This window comes from Diplotaxodon limnothrissa, linkage group LG22 (assembly GCF_057381915.1).
Source record: "Diplotaxodon limnothrissa isolate DT_005_m linkage group LG22, D_limnothrissa_male_GT1.1, whole genome shotgun sequence".
NCBI lineage: Eukaryota > Metazoa > Chordata > Actinopteri > Cichliformes > Cichlidae > Diplotaxodon > Diplotaxodon limnothrissa.
The window spans coordinates 5,955,743-5,975,777 of record NC_140616.1 but is presented as its reverse complement, the minus strand read 5'-3'; the positions used below and the strand labels follow the sequence as shown (position 1 = coordinate 5,975,777).

Genomic DNA, 20,035 nt, shown 5'->3' with positions numbered 1-20,035 from the left:
GTGGAGGTAGTGAACGTGGAGATTCATTCTGCACAGTCTTCTGTGGTGACTGATGTGATCACTGATCCAAGGGGAAGAACTGATGACTGAGGCTAATCTGACTTTTAACTGTGCTATCCTATCCAGAACTAATGAACAAACACTATTAAACCAACGAACTAAGTCACTGATATCTGAAAAAAATAGTTGTGGATACAGTCATAATAGAAAGGAGAGCAGAAAGTCTGGCTGCCCAGTGCTCATTAAAGATATAAAACTAAACAAATTTGTCAAAAATGACACATTTCTGAAGTATGCAAATATTATAGATAAACCAAGAGTAAAAACCTTATCCACTGATAGAAGTGTGGCCATGGTTATGTGTGGGCTCAGTAACACTGCACTGAATTAAAAAATGTTAAGGAATTATGTGGCAGCGCAGTTAGAGAGATCACTGATATGTAAATTAAAGTCACCTACCAAAATTATTTATAAATTTAATATCACCAGATAAGAGAAGATTAGAGGATTCACGCAGCAAATCATTGCATAATGTGGGAGGTAAAGGGAGTAAATTACAATACAACATAAACCGACAGTGAGTGGAATACAGTTTAGGTATAAATACGCCTTTTTGGCTCCCCTGTTCAGCTGTTATATTTTCTCAGTGTTGACCTACTGAACTGCGTGCAGCACAATGAAGCTCAGCTGACTGAAACACAGGCTGTTACTGGTGCAGCTCAGTGCTGAGGGTGAACAAGCCTGACTAACTTTCAATTTCGATTTTATCAGGGAAAACATGGCGTCCGTCTAAAACCTGACTGCAGAAATCGTTTGGTAAATCAAAGCAAAAGAAGAGTAGCAAAAATAGAAGTTGAAGCATAAACGAAGGCTTTCTAAAACGTAAAAAAGTGAAATCAAACCGGAGCTGCTCGACCAAACGCTTCGGTTTACGTGAGGAATCAGACTGCTGTCGGTGTGTAGTTATCTCTGCAGCAGCATGTTGGAAGAAGCAGCACCAGAATGGTTGTCAGAGGAGGTGAAAACAGGAGTAAGTATAAAGTTTTATGTCTTTTATAGGTTTGGTGGACTGTTGGTGTGCGCAGTGCTGCGCTCTTTCTTATTTCGTGGGTTAAAGGCGAAAATTACAGCTGCGTATTAAGCGGAAGTAATTCTGAATATTGTTTTTTTCCTGTTTTATTCGCAGACAACCATTATTGGCATAGAGTATGATGGTGGGGTCGTGTTGGGGTCTGATTCCCGAGTGTCTGCTGGGTAAGTCGTGCCCGCGCAAACGTGCGCGTTCGCCGTGTGACCGTTTCTGCCTGGATAACAGTTCCTCCTATTTTAACATATTCACCCTTCAATGTGAACCTCTCCTTTCATCCTCCACACAGAGAGACGGTGGTGAACAGGGTGATGAACAAACTGTCTCCCCTCCATGATAAGATCTACTGTGCTCTGTCAGGATCTGCAGCAGACGCTCAGACCATGGCTGAGATAGTCAACTACCAACTGGATGTGCACAGGTAAATGCACAAAGTACTGAAAAAAGGCTGATACACTGTGATCCTTTCATAAGTAAGGTTATAATTTAATAGTAAGATTGTAAAAAAGCTTAAAGTCTGATTAAGCTTGTTTGCATCCAGTCCTAACCGTAACCCAGAATGTTGGGATGCTGTGTAAAATCTAAATAAAAAAACATTATGAATGATTCACAAGTCTGATAAACCACTATGTTATTCACAATTAAATGTATAAAAACATCACACAATTGAAGTGAGGAAGTAAACTATTTAAAAATATATTATCTCATTTCACATTTCTATGGCTGCAGAACATATGAAAAAAACATAGGGCCAAGTTTACCACTGTGTAGTTACCCCTCTTATTTTACCAACAGTCTGTAAGCATCTGGCATATGAAGAGAGCACCTGCTGAACTTTTGAGAGAGTAATATTGTCCCATTCTTCTATGGTAGAGCATTTTAGCTAGACTGGACTGCATGCAGGTCAGTTCAGCATCCAGACTCTTCTACTACGAGTGACGCTTTTGTTATAGCTTCAGTATGTGGTTCAGCATTGTCTTGCTGAGATATGCAAAGTCTTGCCTGACAAAGATGTGGTCTGCATGGGAGCATATGTTCCTCTAAAATCTGTGTATACCTTTCATCATCAACTGTGGCTGTAGCGGTTGTAGCTCAGTAGATAGAGCAGGTCAATAACTAATCGGAAGGTTGGTGGTTCGTTGGTGGTTCCTGTAGTATCAGGTAAATGATAAGAGGTAGGAACGTTTGTGCTGGGTTGTTGTTGGGAGGGGGATTAAAAATAATAAAGGATACTCACTGGAGTAATGGTGGGTCTTGTGTGTCTGTGAGTTATGCCTCCAGTTAGATAACACCCACAACCTCTAATAACGGAACAGTTCCTGCCTCCCCCAGTCTGCATGGCAAGTATCCTTCAGCAAGATACTAACCCCAAATTGCTCTCCGATAATTCCATCAGACTATGAATGTGTATGAACGTTTAAATTGAAAGCACTTAAAGTATAGAAGAAAGTGCTTGTGTGATGGGTGAATGTAGCAAGTTGTATAAAGTGCTTTGAGTGCTCCAGGACAGTAGAAAAGCACTATATACGAATCAGTCCATTACAGTGCCTTTTCAAATGTGCAAGCTGCCAACGCCACAGGCACCATATCATCAGAGGGTCAGACATTCGAACTAAGCCAGTAACAAGCCAGATGGTCCCTTTCCTAGTCCGTAGGGACCGGTGTCCATGTTTTCCCAAGAGAATTTCAAATTGTGATTTATCTGACCAGAGAGCAGTTTTCAACAATTTCTCAGTCCATTTAAAATGATCCTTGGTCCAGAGAAGATGGCGGCGTTTCTGGCTCATATTCACATAGGGCTCCTTCTTTGGGTGACAGAGCTTTCACCTGTGTTTCTGGATAGCACTGTGAACTGCTTGCTCAAAGACAGTGATTTTTGGAAGTGTTCCTAAGCCCATGAAGTGAGTTTGATGACAGAATCATGCCTGTTTTTAATGCAGTGCCACCTGAGGGCCCAAAGATCACAGGTATCCAGTACTGATTTTCAGCCTTGTCCCTTGCACACAGAGATTTCTGCAGACTGACTTTTTTTTGATGATATTATGAACTGTAGCTGATGAGATATTCAAAGTCTTGAATTTTACATTTAGGAAAATTATTTTGAAATTTGTAAAAAATAGTCAGCACTTTTGTTTTTGCTGATTGCTGAACGTATGCCCAACTTTACGTCTGAGTAACTCTGCCTCTAAAACATGTTTTTTTTGTAGCCAATCAAGTTACTGACTTGTTGCCAGTTTACGTTATTAGCTGTAAAATGTTCCTCTTGCTTTTTCTTTTTAGTACTACTTACTTTTCCAGCCTATTTTGACCCCATCCCAAACTTTAGCTCATTTTGAATTTGTTACTGCCATCAAATTCAAAATGAGCTAATATTTTTCATTAAACAGTAAACTGGCTTAAACTTTTAGTGTATTTTATAGGTTCTATTGTGAGTAAAATATGACTATGAGATTTTTAAACCATTGCTGTCTGATTGTATTTACATTTTACAATGCACAACAACTTTATTGGAATTGGGGATTTATAAGCTTATTAAAAATTAAGAAGTTTAAATCTATCTCTCAATATTTTTTAACTCTAAATACCTTTAGTTGAGTCACCTACATTCCAGTAAATGTTTTGGAACATTTTTTTTCTGGTTTCTTTATTGTTCAAACTAAAATGGTATTCAGAGTAAAAGTCTAGATATTATTGTGAAAAAAATGATAAATACTAACACTGAGTATACTATTTTCCTAATGAATATCTTCAAACTTTTTATGCTGAATATTTCTTAGAATTTAGCCTATTAGAGCGTGTAAAGGTCTGCCTGAAAAAAGGAAAATAAAATATATCATATTACCACATGTTGGTATTGTGTGTAGGAATCTGTCAGGCTTAATAATGTCAGGCTCCATTCAGTGCATCTAAATACATGCAGACACTTGCAAAACACGTGAGACCATACACTGAAACATTTAGAACTAAGACTTGGTAATTATCTAATTAATATTTAGAAATTGTACTTATCCTTCCTTATAATATTGTACATGGGATTTCCAGCTTTGGACCAACAGAGTTCTGTCATCGTCCTGAGTCTTTGACCCAGTATTTTTGTTTTCAATTTGTGATTCAGTCTTATGGAATTAAGAGATGTTCAGGTTCTAGTTCTGTATTACTACTCTGTCTTGAGTTCAGTATTTCTTAGTGCCTCTGGGTATTTTGAGTTCTTGGTTTTTTATGCTAATATCCTTTTTCGTGTCCTGTCCTGTCTCATTGTGTCAACTGTGTCGCCATGTTTGTTTACCTTCTGTGCCCCATGTCTGTCCGGCTCACTGTGTTCTGTGTCCGTTACTGTCTGGTTTTCTTGTCTTGCCAAATTTCTGTCTTTAGTTCTAATCTCTGTTTTTACCAGTTGCTATTCCTATTATCATATCGTGGTTAGTCTGTGTCTTTATCTCCAGGGTCTGTGTGAAGTCCACGTGTCTAAGTCTGGTCTCACTGTGCTTTATTTCCTGTTTTATTTTGATAGTCTTCTGTCTCGTGTATGTAATGTTCAGTTTGCTTTCTCGTGTATTTTCATAAAGTATGTATTATTATGTCTTCTTCTGTCAGTATCGAGGTTGGTGAGGACCCTCAGGTTCGCTCAGCTGCCACTCTGGTGAGGAACATCTCATACAAATACAGAGAGGAGCTGTCAGCACATCTGATTGTTGCCGGCTGGGACAGAAGAAATGGAGGGCAGGTCAGTAATCACATGTTGGTGGTTACAGTTTGAAAGGAACAAATAGAGCCTTTAAAACAAAGGTGTCAAACTCCAGTCCTCCAGGGGCGCTGTCCTGAAACTTTTCCATGTTTCCCTGCTGCAACACATCTGAATAAAATTAGTAGGTCATTAGCAAGACTATAGAACTTGAGTGCATGCTGAGTTACAAAGTCAGCCATTTGATTCATGTTGCAGCAGCTCATAAGTGAATGAACATGGTGCAATACAAGTACTTTTACAAGTACATTTTCCAAACACTTTACTTCACTTTAATTTACTTGAATAGGGTTAGGAGTTGCCACCTCAGCATGCACTCAAGTTCTATAGAGTCTTGCTAATGACCTACTAATTGTATTCAGGTGTTTTTGCAGCAGGGAGACATGTAAAAGTTTCAGGACACCGGCTCTCGAGGACTGGAGTTTGACACCCCTGCTTTAAAAGATCACTGGGAAAAGTTTCATTAATACATTAATGGTTCAGCAACATCTGCTGCTTGTTGCTAGGTGCTTTGAATAAGATGCCTTAATGAGCCAACACACTTGATGTTATTACAGGTATCATCCATATAAATGACATTGCTTTGTGATATGATCCCTCCTTTACAGGTGTTTGCAACTATGAAAGGGCTCCTGACACGTCAACCGTTTGCAGTCGGCGGCTCCGGCAGCTCGTATGTTTACGGGTTTGTTGATGCTGAGTATCGCAGAGGCATGAACAAGCAGGAGTGCCAGCAGTTTGTTGTCAACAGTAAGATTTTTTCTTTTGTTTTTTTCTACAGGGCTTCTGATGATTTGATGCTCAGGGGAAACCAGACAGTTGATGTTTCTTATACTGACAGCTCACAACACCTACTCTATTATGTCATGTTACAGCTCATAAATATGTTAATAACTTGCGTTGTAAAAATAATATTGTGTTGTTCATTTCCCTTTCTCGTAGCTCTTTCTTTGGCAATGAACCGTGATGGCTCCAGTGGTGGCGTGGCTTACATCGTCACCATCGATGAACACGGCACAGAGGAGAAAGTGATTCTAGGAAATCAGTTACCCACCTTCTTTGACCAATAACACATTAGTTGTCCTCACAGAAGCTGTGGCTCACAGTTTTGGCACAACTGTCAATTAACTCAGCCTGTGATGAAACCATTAAGGAGCGGTATATCTTTAATAACAAGTTGCTGCATATCTCACTAATATCCAAAGGTATTTCAAGTTTATATCAACAAACCTTTATGTTAATAAAACCCTGTCTTTACAGTTGATTACATTTTTGTTTCATCAAATGAAATAAAATTGAAAAATAAGTTTTGCATTAAATGATGTTTGATTTCTCTGCAAAATACAAATACATTACACTGCTGCTTTTGTTACTCTTCATCATTAAGGGCAACCTTAGCCTCTTAAACTTACTAAAGATTAATTATTTGAATCTTTTAATGCAATAAATGGGTAATATTTGGAAAATATTCAGAGTCCCTGATGTTCCATAGCTCTACAGGGTTAACACAAGAAGAATCCTTGGTTCAAACCTGAGTGGGAATTTTGTCATGAATGCATCTGGAATAAAAATATGTGCCAAATCAAATATGTGAATCTATCTGCATGTGTTGACCACTTGTAAATAAGGGAGTGGCTGAAACCCCGGATGTTCCTGAAGCCTCAATATAAGTAACAGAGAAATGTTACCATCTTTTATGAGAGGCCTCTGGTCAGAGAAACAATTCTCCAAAAACAAATCACAGATTTTCTTCATTTCACTCGACAGTAAAAATCTTTAAAGGCTGCTTTATGTTCTAAGGAAACATTAACCTTTGTAACATTCAGTGTCTCATACACTGAATGTTACAGTTGCAAGTTTAATCCAGGACAATGTCGGTTGTTAGTTTGCATGTGCAGTAAAAAAAAAAAAAAAGAACTGTCCTGCTTCAGTTGGTGTTGCTTTCTGCATTTTGGATTTAAGGGAAACCCCTCATCCTGTGAGAAAATGAAACTGAAAGTACATAAACCTAAAACTGTGGTCCTGCGACACAGCAGGTCATTTGAGGACGAGTGTTGCCGAAAAATGGCAGCGATCACAGCAACAACAATGCGCCAAGTCGTTGCTTTTACTTTATCACTTTCTGTCGACCTTTTGTTGTTTTACGCGTCAGGATTTGCGGTGTTTCACAGCGTCTTTGGACACTTTACGCGTCTCTGGCTCTGTGCGGCTCTCCGCTGGTTGGCTCTTATCGGCGTCTGCCTGCTCACACTCGGGGTTCCCAAAGCGCTGCTGATTCGGTTTATAACTGCGCACAGTCTGCTCCCCGCGGTGTTTGAGACCGGGACCAACGCGCTTTACAGAGAGGAGAGCGAGTGCGGCCAGCTGGGAGATGTACGCTGCTGGCTCATGTTCAGCGGAGCTTCGCTCGCTGCTGCGCTGTTTTGGGAGATCACCATCCCGGACACCGAGGAAGAGGCCGAAGGTAAAGAGCAGAAACAGAAGTCGAGAGTGCTTTTCATGAGAGTCGTCCGACTGTTCAGACCAGACTATCCCCTGCTGTTTGGAGGACTTGTGTTCCTGTCGCTGGCTGTCATCTGTAAGTATACTGTGATACTTCATCTCTAACAAAGGTGATGCTAAGATAATAAGACTGATGGGTCTGAACACAGAAAAGAATGTTGTGGCTGTAGCTCAGGTGGAAGAGCGGATCAGCCACTAACCAGAAGGTCGGTGGTTCGATCCCAGGCTGCTCCAGTCTGCATGCCAAATATCCTTGGGCAAGATACTAACTCCATGTTGCTCTCCGATGCATCCATCGGAGAATGAATGTTAGATACTTAAGCTTAGAAGTGCTTGTGTGATTGAATGAATGATACATGATTTACCAATGTTAAACACTAGGAAACTTTATTATTGTACATATTTTAAAATAGTATGGTCAATATGGGAGATGTTATCCTCTGAAGAGCTACGATTCTGTTTTTGGAACTAAATTTATTCTGATAACAATGATGGTGGTTTATTTTATTTGGGATTTTTATTTGTGCATCTCTTCTCAGGTGAGATGTTCATCCCTTTCTACACTGGGAGAGTCATTGACATCCTTGGAAGTAATTACCAGGAGAATGACTTCCTGTCTGCTCTCCTCTTCATGGGCCTTTACTCTCTGGGAGGGTAAGAGGCAGACAGTGTATTTTCTTCAGGTTTATTCTGTCAATCAAATGTAATATATAACTGACTTTTCCCCCCAATTTATTGATGGTTTGATTAGTTCTGTCAGTGCTGGCTGCAGAGGGGGTCTTTTAATTTGTGCCATCAGCTCCTACACATGCAGAATCAAAGTTAAGCTGTTCGGGGCTTTGACTCAACAGGAAATCGGATTCTTTGAGACCATAAAGACAGGTAAGGCTGTCATGTGCGCACAAAGGACAGAATAAGTAAAGAAGAAATTAAAATGACGAGGCCAAGGAAGGACAGAATGACTTCAGTAAAGGCTTTTATTAATTTTCCATGCAGGTGAAATCACATCCAGGCTGTCTAAAGACACTAACCTGATGGGAAGAACAGTGTGTCTGAATGCCAACGTACTGCTGAGGACTTTCCTTAAAACACTGGGCATAATCTCTCTAATGTTGAACCTCTCATGGAAGCTCACATTCCTGGTACTGATGGAGACTCCCATCACTGGCCTCTTACAGAACATGTATGACACACACTACCAGGTAAAAGCAGGTTTAAAGAGACAATAAACTGATACCGAATCCACATAGTCATAAGTGTGTGATGCCATGGACGTAACCTTAATTAAAATAAAACAAATGTGAGTGATTTACAAAGGTTTACAGTAAATTTGTTTCCTTCTCCTTTATGCTTTCCTCAGAGGTTGACCCTGGCTATGCAGGACTCCATGGCTTTAGCAAATGAATCTGCAAATGAGGTAGTGTCTGGAATCCGAGTAGTACGAAGCTTTAACACAGAAAAGCATGAAATCTGCCGCTATGGTGACCGCTTGATGGTCACACACACCATCAAAACTCGCCGGGACACTGTTAGGGCTGTTTACCTGCTTGCACGAAGGGTAAGATGTTTGTCTTTTGTGTCTTTTAGAGAACAGGGTGTGTTTGTACAAATTGTTGTGTATTGCCGTATTCAGCAGCATTGGTGTGTGTGTCTATACAGCTGACAGGGTTGGCCATGCAGGTCTTTGTGTTATACTATGGACGGCTTTTCATCCAGAAGGGACAGATGACCACAGGGAACCTGGTTTCCTTCATCCTCTATCACTCAGATCTTGGAGACAACATCAGGGTATCCCATAATGCTTTCTGTTATGTTATCATTCAGGACTTGTGATTACAAACTTTCAGGTGAATTAGCCTGCAGCATCAAAATTGAAGTTTCTGAGCTCCAAAAATTCCAAAATCACAAAATAACTGGAGACAATTTTTTGCTGGAACATAAAATCTAAATGCTACCTCACCAGGTTTTTAACTCATCCTCAGCACAGGCAGAAGAACGGTGTCAGATGACTGACAAAGTGTTGATGGTTCAAAGATTTTACACCATTTTTCACTATTTTAAGTATTTGATTGCAAAATATTATATCATATGCAATATTGAACATACATGCATCTCTGTTATTATTATTAAGTGATCCATTTACCAAAGACTGTCATCTCTCAGACGCTCACCTTCATCTTTGGTGACATGCTGAACTCAGTGGGGGCTGCTGGGAAAGTGTTTGAATACCTGGACCGAAAGGCTCTGGTCAGCACAGACGGCAAACTCCAACCTGATCAGCTGAGAGGACACATCAGCTTCAAGAGTCTCAACTTCACCTATCCTGCAAACCCCAACAAAACAGTGCTGCAGGTGAGAATGCAATACAGGCGGGTTGGTTAATGTGGGTGTGATTGTCCTATCCATTTATTCTGTTAGAATAACCACATTTATAACGTGTTTCAGGACTTTTCATTGGAGCTGAAGCCTGGTCAGATGATGGCACTGGTGGGTCCATCTGGAGAAGGAAAAAGTACCTGCGTGAGTCTGCTGGAGCGTTTCTACGAGCCTCAGCAGGGAGAAATCCTGCTGGATGAAGAACCGCTAAAATCCTATGATCACCAGTTCCTCCACAAGAAGGTGATTCATCATGAATCCTGATGCTTTTTGAAAGCTTCCGTCTACTGTCTGTTTTTAAAATGTCTATTTATTCAAATATACTAAAACACATGATTTTTAGATCATTATATTAATAATCTGTCTCTGTAAGAAAGTTGTCTCATTCTACATGTATAATGTGCTATGTGTGTTTAACAGATCTCTGTGGTGAACCAGGAGCCTGTGCTCTTCTCTGGCACCATCAGACAAAACATTGAATACGGGCTTAAAGGCTGCTCATTGGATGAAATCAAGGACGCAGCAATGAAAGCCAACGCCCACGACTTCATCATGCAGCTTGAGAAAGGCTACGATACAGGTACAGGGTTTAAACTTCCTCTCAGGCTGTTTTTCATGGCTGCATGCAGACCTGCTTTGCATGAAGTTCTTCATCACTGGGACATCAGAACATTGTAGATTCACTCTGTATTATAAGATATGAATATGTTTGCATTAAAACTTAATCTGTGACTTTATGTCCGTTTCTCAGAGGTGGGTGAAGGTGGAGGTCAGTTAGCTAAAAGTGAGAGGCAGCGCATCGCCATCGCTCGGGCTCTCGTCAGACGGCCTCAGGTCCTCATTCTGGATGAAATCACCAGCTCTCTGGATACTGAGAATGAAAATAAAGTATGTTGCACATTTGAAGGTCTCGCCAGCAGCCAGAAGCTTCTAGGTTTACGTTTCAAAGATGGACTCAAAAATTGAAAGTTTAATGTGCTTTTAACCCCTACATGATGAATAGTCAACTAAACTCAAACACTTATGACTACATGTTGTAACTTTAATACTACAAAAGTCACAAACAGTCTTCAGTCTTCTGCAGGCGACTAAATCAGAGAGCATTTTGATTATCTGCTCATTGGTCTTGCATGTTTGAAAGAAACCCATCATAAACATGTATTTATTTCATAACAAAACAGTCATTTATTTAACAGAACATGCTGTGAAATATTCTTATTTTTCTGTTATATTAACTAATGTTATAAAAATTAATTTCTTTTAAAATGTCCTACTAATAGGAACTGTTTTTTGTTGTTTGTTGTCTGTGCTTTCAAATAGAAAAGATAATTCACGAGGTTTATAACTAATAATATATTTTCTCCTTCTGCCTCTGCACAGATTCAGCAGTCCCTCGCTAGCATCCCCAACCAGACCCTCCTGGTGATCGCTCACAGGCTGAAGACCATCGAGAACGCAGATCAGATCGTTGTTGTAAGTGGTGGAAAAGTTGAAGAGCGAGGGACTCACAGGGAGCTGATGGACATGAAGGGAAGCTACTACAAACTAAGAGAGGAGCTCTTCACTGAAGGAAACTGAGTCTGTGCTGAAGCTCGATGTCCTGAGATCTTTGTCTGTAAAACTCTGCTGCAAACAGATGTGTGAGAACGAGCCGGAGGTTATGTAAATATTGAATATATGTTGTTTTGTATATATTTGGTAATAAACCTTTGATTAAATTATACATATGTTTGATTTTTTTTCTTAAATATGTATCTTCATGATATAATCTTGTTCCATTTCCTGGCTTTTGATAAAGGTGAATAAATGTTTAACACGTCAAACGTATGAAGCCATAAACCTTCATTTATCGTTAATCAGAGAGATCAAAGGTTACTTTATTTCCCTCCAAAAACATCATAGAAAATTAATCACAGACTCATCTAAATGTGCTGGATTGTTTTCCCATATTTACTTAAAAAAACTTTCACTGGACATTTAATGGCTTCGGCCATTTGATAAATTTTTCCCAATGAAGGAAAAACTGAGATGGTCACATTTTCAAAATGCCACAAAATCGGTGCAGCTGAAATTAAAATAATAGTAACCTGTTACGTTACTGTGACGGGAAAAACAATTAAAAAATAATAAGTAATTGTACTAAACACCCAAATTACATTAATACTCATGCTTGTAGTAATCTAAAGGTTTCTGTGATTACATATCGGTGCCTCTCCTGTTCATCGCGTCTCTGGTATCTCTGCTTTTGAAGGATCTAACTGCATTTTTTGCCCAGAATGAAAATGAAAGAATTTTAGATACATGCCATCAAATCTAAGCGAGGGTTGGGTTTTATTGTTCGAGCTGATGGAAACTCCCCGAGTGTCAGAGCTGTTTTTACTGGCAGGGAAGTTTCTGGAAAGTTGCCTGATGCCATAAACACAAAACACAGCAAAACACCAACCCCCCCTATCGACAAAGATCAGGCTCACCTGAACCAACCTGTCGCCATTTGGTCATCAGTCTGTGAATCCACAAAATGGCGGCTGAGGTCAGGTGACTCAAACAGGGTCAGAATTTGTTTCTTTTGATCATTAATGAACTTTAAAACTTAACCAGCGCTGTGACTTTAAAGTTTTATGAACATGTTGTATTTGTACTGCAGCCCACAGCTAAATGTGTTCTGAAACCTTGTTAACACTGCATTTATAAAAGATGACATGAAAACTCAAACGATGGAAACATCACTGCTGTGTCTGCTAACGACAGGACATTTAAAACAAGTTTAATCATCTTCATTTTTAGCTCGTTTTGGTGCCATATTTTCCCCTAACATTAGATTAACTTATTTTCATTAGCGTGGAGGTTAATATTCTTGTTCAGGAGTGACATTTGGTCTTTTATTTTCACCTAAAACTCCGCGTCACAGTCCATCTGAAAACAAAGACTTTTCTTCGATGGTTAAACTCTGATAGTTTGGAGTTCCCAGGTTTCTGCTGCAGGTGTGACTCATTGCTAAACTTGGCTGTTTCCCATCCACAATCCTGCACCGCCTGCAGGTTAGGAAGGCAGGAGGGCACAAACTCCCATCCGCCATCTTAGGCCGACACTGAACACTGAGTCACAAAATGGCTGACGAGTGCAAATAAAGTTAGACACTCAGTAAAATGACAGACGATTCCCCACACAGCGTTGGCATAAAACCAAAGAGTTGTGTGTTTGGTGGAGACTCAATGTGCACCTATAAATATGTTTATGTATTGTATACACACATGTGTGTGTTTCTGTGTGTGTTTCTCTGCGTGTTTGCGCCTCGAAGCTTTTGCCTAATCACGTCAGCACCACACGCTGCACCACACCACCGAGGTGGAAAGTCCCCGCTCTTCATGCTTTCACTTTCTTTTTATTTGATAATGCTTTTTATTCTGTGCCAAACTTATCCAAACCACAGACACGCCCAAAGTCTTGTGACCAAAAACATTATGTCTGCGAGTCTCTTTTAAAAACAATACATACACCAACAAATTATTATCGACATTAAATTGAACGATATCGATCATGTAGCTGCAGAGGATCGCTCTAAAGGTAGAAATTTCCTCCTGGTGTTTATGTGGATGTTACTTTGGCACGCACCACCCACTGAAACACTGCTGCAGACCGAGTGTAACTGGTTTTATTTTTGCTTTGTGCTATGAAGGCTGACGAGGTTTAATCTGACACAGACAATGATGTCACTTTTCTGGAAGATGCATCTAGAAGAAATATAAAAACACTCTTGTTAAAATGTGCACTAACAGCAGCGCCCCTCCACACATCGAAAATGTGAACTGAAGCACAAACTCACAGATCCCAGTCTGAGCAAGGAGTCAGATCCACAGAGGGTCGACCTGCAACCCACCCAGACCCAAAGCCTCCATCACCAATGTCCAGACACAGCAGGACACCTGCAGAGCTCCTGTCTCCACCCATGCCCTGATGCTTCACAGCTGCACATTATTGCATATTCTTAATTATAATCATTATTCCAAGTGAATCTGTTTGTTTATTCCAGTACAAAAACACCAATCAATCATTTATCCAACTAAACTGATCGTGTAGTTACAGAGAAAATATTGTGTTTGCAGGAACTGGTGCATTGGTTTGGCAACAATAACAGACAGCTATCAGGCGCCATTTATGATCCTGGTGACTGATTTTATTATAATGAATAGAAAAAGAATGATTGAAAATCACATTTAACAGACATAGTTTGATGAACCCAAACTGAGTTTGACGTTTGGTGGATTTGTCACCTGACAGGTTGTATTTGTGTTTGATTCTATATTTGATATTATTTAGTTCAGTCTGCAGGCCAAACAACTAAAACTGAACTACATGGATGTTTTTCTGTGTTGACTCTGCTGAGTCATCCTCACAGACTGGACTCAGTATAACATTACACTCACTTCTCTCTAAATCAAATGCATCAAATCAGCCGATGCAGCACGACGCGCAACAGAATGACACCAATGCAGCTTTACGTCATCACATGTTGCTTGAAACATGAGAACGTGAGTTTGAACAAAGCAGAAATGAGCAGAAAAGGATTAGAAGAGACATGAGGAGCGTGCTGCTGTATTAAACCTGAAAAACTTCACTGATCTTAGAGAAATAAGGTGATTCTTGACAATTATTTTGATCTAGTTTTTCCTGAAGTAATAACAGCTGCATATCTTCACTGTGGGGTATTTTATATTGTTTTACTGTCAGGTAAACCCCCCCAGTCTTCTGTGAATCCCCCAAATTCCCCAGATGATCGCAGGAGTTGCAACATTTAAGGCAGGACATTTGTAAGATTACAGTCGAGAAGTCGTTTCCCAGCTTGATAGCAATGAAATCTCCAATCAAATACATGCTGTGTCATGCGGTCAGCTGGGGGAAGTCCCGGCAAAAATACTGAAGCACTGATCTGAGATCTGCTGTTGAGTCCAGAGAAAAAAACAGAACACATGACCTGGATCTGTGATACAGGCAGAGTAAGAGCGCCGCGCCTGGCTGTATCTGGCACTTTACCAGCAGACATGTGATTTACTGTAAGTCAGTTTGGTAAAGTTCGGGACTCTCAGAGAGCTCAGCACTGAGAGGACTGACTGCAGATGACTGACATCTAGTGAGAGAAAAACAGCTGAACATGGAAAACAAACTGCTCTGACTCATAAACCACAACAAGTGGTTATAAGCAGCGCTGCCACGCTTCTCACACCCGTCAAGGGTCTTTGTTATAAGATTTATTTTTCCCACGCGTGGGAAATTTCTTATTGTGTTATGATCAGTGACAACAGTGTGTGAATCCACAGCAGCTCACAGAAACCCAACAAAACCAGATCAAACAAGACAGAGAAAGCAACTTTTCCTGCTTATAACTATAATGTGATTTATGTGCGTGAGTCACTTTACATATAGTTAAGCTCTCTATATGTCAGCAGCTCTACAGATAGACCCTCATTATGTTCTTGGACTCTGTGAGAGGGCCTGACACAGAAGCTTTATTCAAAGGTCACACGAGGACAGGCAGACGCTCAGGATGTCGGGGCTGGTGGGAGGATTTACTTAAAAATAGAGCTGTGATAAAGAGCATTAGAAGACCAGCAGACCCCCAAAGTGCTGATCTGCAGAACTTTCACCACAAAACCGAACACGTGACTTCCTGTAATTCAGCTGCTCAGCTTCACTCTGTCACTCTGGCTGGGTTATATCTGGGCAAAATATTAAAATAATAGATATTTAGTTTCCCACTGAAAATATTGTATTAACACTGTTGTATTACTCAAACTCACACTTCTATTTGAAATTCTTACCAAACTGCCCAGAAACACCAGACAAAGACAAACTGGGACACCTGTGGACCAGTTAGATTGAGCTCATCTGGTTTTTATGCCAGTTCACTGGAACTGATTCCAAAATCCACAGACTCCTGTTTTAAACGTTCTTCAAATTATTTCGTAACAAAAAATTTGCATTATAATAAACAGGATGCTGTTTTTAGTAGCAAATATTCTTATTCCAGCTTTGTATTATTACAAATAGATTCAACAATTTCTCTCCAACATTCCCAACCAGATCATTTTGTTGATCACAGGCTGAAGACCATCGAAACGCAGATCAGGTTGTTGCAGTTGGGAGCTGATGGACGTGAAGGGAAGCTACTGCAAACTGAAGCTTTTCTCTGAAAGAAACTCGCCACAGTAACAAACTGCTGAGTCTCTGCTGAGATCATTGTTCTGCACAACTGTGCAGCATAAAGCTGTGTGAGAATGCACTGGAGCTTATGTGAATATTTAATAAATGTTGTTTTGTGTTTACTGCAATTACAGGTGAATAAATGATTGACACACATACAGGAAACACCATAAACCTTAATTTATGATCAGAGAGACCAAAGGTTGCTTTATTGGTACTTTATATCCCAAATAAAGATTAATAAACAGCATCAGAGATTAATCTAAACGTGTTATGGAATTATTTTTTATGCTTTGTGTCCCACATTTATTTAAAATAAAACCTTAAATACATTCACAGGACATTTAAATGACTGCGCAGTGAGAACAATGGATTTGGCTGAAAGGTGATCCTGTTTCTTTTACTGAAGTAAAAACCGATGGTGCCACTAAATGGGTGTGACTGTAGTTTGATGCAATGAATCAAAGAACGAAAGAAACTGATGAATGCCTTCACATCTAATGGAAAGTCCCTGACTATCAATGCTGTTTGTTTTTGGAAAACTACCAGATCTCCTCCCACAAACAGCACAACACCAACTCCCTCTGTCGACAAACATCAGCCTCAGTTTGACGAACACGTGTCGCCATTTTGTCACCGCTCCACAGAACGTCACCTCAGGTCACAGCCGGACATCAGTCAGTGTTTGTTTCTACTGAACGTTAATAAACTTTTATCATCTTTAAAGTTTAGCCAGCGTTGAAGACTTTATGAATGTGGTTTTCACAGCTAAAGACAAGCTTCTGAACAACACTGGTATATTTAATATATACCTGTAGACGGGTTTTGCTGCATTATTTTTCCCCAAAACTTTGGAGCTACTTATTCTCATTCGCTGAAGTGTAATAGTACTTAAACTCTGACAGCTGCCAGGTTTTGGGGCAGCATGACTCATTATTATATTTGGCTGCTTCCCATCAGGAGTCACGTACCGCCTGCGGGTTACGAAGACAGGCGGGCACAAAATTACAGACCGCCATCTTAGATTGACAATCAACACACATCCAGTCACAAAATGGCCGACAACCATGTAAAGAATGATAGATACCTAGACTGATGACCACAAAAGAAAAGAGTCGTGTTTATACTCAAACGTGTGCGTGTAAATATTTTAACGTACGTGTTTTTGTGTGTATGTCTTCGTATGTACGTGTGTTTGCGTCTCGAAGCTTTTGCCTAATCACTGTAGCGCCATATCACCACACTTCAGAGGCGGGAACTCCCCGCTCTTCATGCTTTCACTTTCCTTTTTGTGTAATGCTTTTCATTCAGCGCCAAAACTGACCAAACTAAAAACACGCCCAAAGTCTTGTAACTGAAAACATGACGTTTGTGATTCTCTGTCACAGTTTGTGTTTTGGTTTTGTTTTTTGCAGTGCTTTACATCAAACAGCCACATAATTAATATCACTAAAGTGAATAATACTGATAATCTGATTTCAGAGCTTTGTTCTGCAGGTAAATATTTCCTGCTGGTGTTTATGCAGATGTTTCTTCGCCACGTTCCACCCACCGAAACGCTGCTGCAGACCGAGTGGAACAGGTTTTTACTCTGTGCAGTGAAGGCCTGATGTCTAATGACAAACACTGACATCATAAATTTTACTGAAACAAATATCTCAGAAAATCATGATGAAATATGAAAACACTCATGTTAAAATTTATGCACCTCCCCAATGGCAGCGTCCTCCACTGAACCCAGCACACTTCAAAGAAACTGACCTGATGGCGTTCACCCGACTCTCAAACTCACAGATCCCAGTCTGATCTGATGGATCAAGGTCAGATCATCTGAAGCCCACTGTGTAAACTCCAGGACCCAAAGGATCAAATGCCAACGTCCAAACACAGCATGACACCCTCCACGGGTCCTGTTTCCATCCTCGATGGTTCACAGCTGGACCGTGTTAGGATCTGTTAGGATGTGAGGATCCTAACATGGAGGATTTAAACTTCAAGTCACCAAGTGTGTGCTACACCATTTTCAGTCTTTAAAGTATTTCCTACCATGATATGGTTCATTTATTCTCCAACAACTTTTCATAGTTTTCACAGGGTCGTGGAAAGTTCTTGCTTAATGCCCAAAGTGTCAATGCAGACAGAGCAGAGTAATTTCCTTTGGGCTAAAAATGACTGAAAGCCATGTTTGATGATATTTAAGCATTTTTAGAATATCAGTCGCAGATAAAGACGAATCATTTTATTGTCATTGTGTCTTCATACAATAAGATTTTATTTTGCAGGTCTCAGCACAGAAAAGATGAGACACTAAGCTCGCCCTTTTACATGCACATAAACACGCACACCTGGACATACACACAAAAAAGAAAGACTCTATATAAAGCAGCGCTATCAAACTCCACCATGTGTGCGGGTCTGCAGAATAAACATGAGCAAAAAGTCACAGAACTGAAATGGATTTCACAGCTCTGATCAAGAAGCTGTCTCTCAGTCTGGTGGTGTATAAAGAGTCCATTTCCAGGGTGGGTGGGGTCTGCAGCGATACATGTGGCCTATTTTTGGATCCGTCCAGCGAGTCCAGCTGTTGAAGTTGACTTTGAACAATCCCCAGTGCTGTTCTCACCACCTGGGCCAAAGTCTTTCTGTCTCGTGGTGCAGCTGCTGTACACTTTCATACTAAGACAGAGGATGCTTTCTGTTGTTGCTCTGTAGAAGTTCAAAAGCAGCTCAGAAAGTCTGGTCTGTTTTAGCTTCTTGAGGAAGAAGAGCCTCTGTTGGGTTTACTTAGCAGTTTGGTTTGATTCGGTAGCCTTTAACCAGGAAACAATGGAGTCAAAAATTAAATCAGCTGTGCAACAGAAAAACAACATTTTTGGATCTTTTGTATATTTTATATTTTTAATATCCAAAAAAACTCTGGTTGCTTATCTCTGAACCTTCACGGCCCGTGTAGGATAAAGAAAATACTGACTTCACAGACTGGTTTCAGCATGCATTACACTCACTTCTCCCGCAACTGAAACTAATAAAGCAGTCGATGCAGCACAAAATGACACCAGTGCGGCTTCATCATCACGTGTTGTTTGAAACATGAGATCATGAGTTTGAACAGAGTAGAAATAAATGGAAAAGGACTGGATAGAATAATCAGGAGGAGCATGGCGCCATATAAACATCACTGATCTTAGAGAATAAGGTGATTCTTGACAGTTATGTTGATCTGTGTTTTTTCCTGCAGTAATAACAGCTGCATATCTTCACTGTGGGGTATTTTTATTGTTTTATTGTCAGGTAAACCCCCCCGGTCTTCTGTGAATCCCCTAATTTCCCCTGGGTATCGCGCCATTGCAACATTTACTGCAGGAAGTTCGTAAGGTTACAGTTGAGAATTCGTTTCAAAGCTTAATGTTAATGAAACAATATCCAGTCAAACACGGTCAGCTGAGGGAAATCTGGGAAAAAATACTAAAGCGCTGATCACCAGAGAGGAAAAAAATACCAAACAGAAACTGATCGTCCGTCAGCAAAACAAAACCCATGACCTGGATCTGTGACAAAGCCTTTAAAGTAGAGTAAGAGCGCCGCGCCTGGCTGTGTCCGGACCTTTACCAGCAGACATGTGATTTTCAGTAAAAGCTGTGAGCCTGGCAGTTTGGTAAAGTTCGGGACTTTCAGAAGGCTCGACGCTGAGAGGATTCACTGTGCACGACTGTCATCTAGTGAGAGAAAAACAGAGCTGAAAATGGAGAATAAACAGCGATGACTCATAAACCACAAGAGGTGGTTATAGGCAGTGCTGCCATGCTTCACATGCCTTTGAAGGGTTTGTGTTGGTATGTTATGTGAGGATCAACAGGAAACCAAAATCATGTGAGTGACAGGAGTGTTTGAAGCCACAGCGGCTCACAGAAACCCAACAAAGCAGCTCAGATAGGAGGCAGCAAGTTACAGAGAGCAGCTCCTCCAGTTAATGAAAACACTGCTGTAATTTATTTTTGAGTGCATGAGTCACTTTATATGTTCAAACTCTATATTTCAGCAGGTCTACAGATAAAAACTCCATGATTTTGTTTGACTCTTGAAGCCTCGACACAGAAGCTTTATTCAGAGGTCACATGAGGACAGCCAGA

The 20,035-nt window shown here is 40.3% G+C and overlaps 3 protein-coding genes across 3 annotated transcripts in view; all 3 read left to right on the top strand.

The window, feature by feature from the left end:
* LOC146609264 (class I histocompatibility antigen, F10 alpha chain-like) overlaps window positions 1-20,035 on the top strand; it is a 217,268-nt gene that overhangs the window by 36,791 nt on the left and 160,442 nt on the right. The gene's annotated exons all lie outside the window — the stretch shown is intronic.
* On the top strand, window positions 767-6,070 carry psmb9a (proteasome 20S subunit beta 9a). Its single transcript, XM_085346667.1, has 6 exons — window positions 767-1,030; window positions 1,187-1,254; window positions 1,377-1,508; window positions 4,682-4,811; window positions 5,438-5,579; window positions 5,772-6,070. Exons 1-6 carry the CDS (start codon window positions 980-982, stop codon window positions 5,897-5,899), a joined length of 651 nt encoding a protein of 216 aa, XP_085202793.1. The 5' UTR covers window positions 767-979; the 3' UTR covers window positions 5,900-6,070.
* tap2a (transporter associated with antigen processing, subunit type a) lies at window positions 6,894-11,331 on the top strand. The gene is made up of 11 exons (XM_085346666.1): window positions 6,894-7,407; window positions 7,871-7,985; window positions 8,083-8,213; window positions 8,328-8,533; window positions 8,692-8,889; window positions 8,991-9,119; window positions 9,495-9,683; window positions 9,777-9,950; window positions 10,128-10,287; window positions 10,459-10,595; window positions 11,088-11,331. The coding sequence occupies exons 1-11, from the start codon at window positions 6,894-6,896 to the stop codon at window positions 11,283-11,285; spliced, it is 2,151 nt and encodes a 716-aa protein (XP_085202792.1). The 3' UTR covers window positions 11,286-11,331.

Bases quoted from the DNA above. Each gene is read 5' to 3' on its own strand.
- psmb9a (XM_085346667.1), top strand. From the start codon at position 980: ATGTTGGAAGAAGCAGCACCAGAATGGTTGTCAGAGGAGGTGAAAACA. The intron at 1,031-1,186 runs GTAAGTATAAAG...TTTTATTCGCAG, and splicing joins CAGAGGAGGTGAAAACAGGA to ACAACCATTATTGGCATAGA. The intron at 4,812-5,437 runs GTCAGTAATCAC...CCTCCTTTACAG, and splicing joins ACAGAAGAAATGGAGGGCAG to GTGTTTGCAACTATGAAAGG.
- tap2a (XM_085346666.1), top strand. From the start codon at position 6,894: ATGGCAGCGATCACAGCAACAACAATGCGCCAAGTCGTTGCTTTTACT. The intron at 7,986-8,082 runs GTAAGAGGCAGA...TGGTTTGATTAG, and splicing joins GGCCTTTACTCTCTGGGAGG to TTCTGTCAGTGCTGGCTGCA. The intron at 9,951-10,127 runs GTGATTCATCAT...TGTGTTTAACAG, and splicing joins ACCAGTTCCTCCACAAGAAG to ATCTCTGTGGTGAACCAGGA.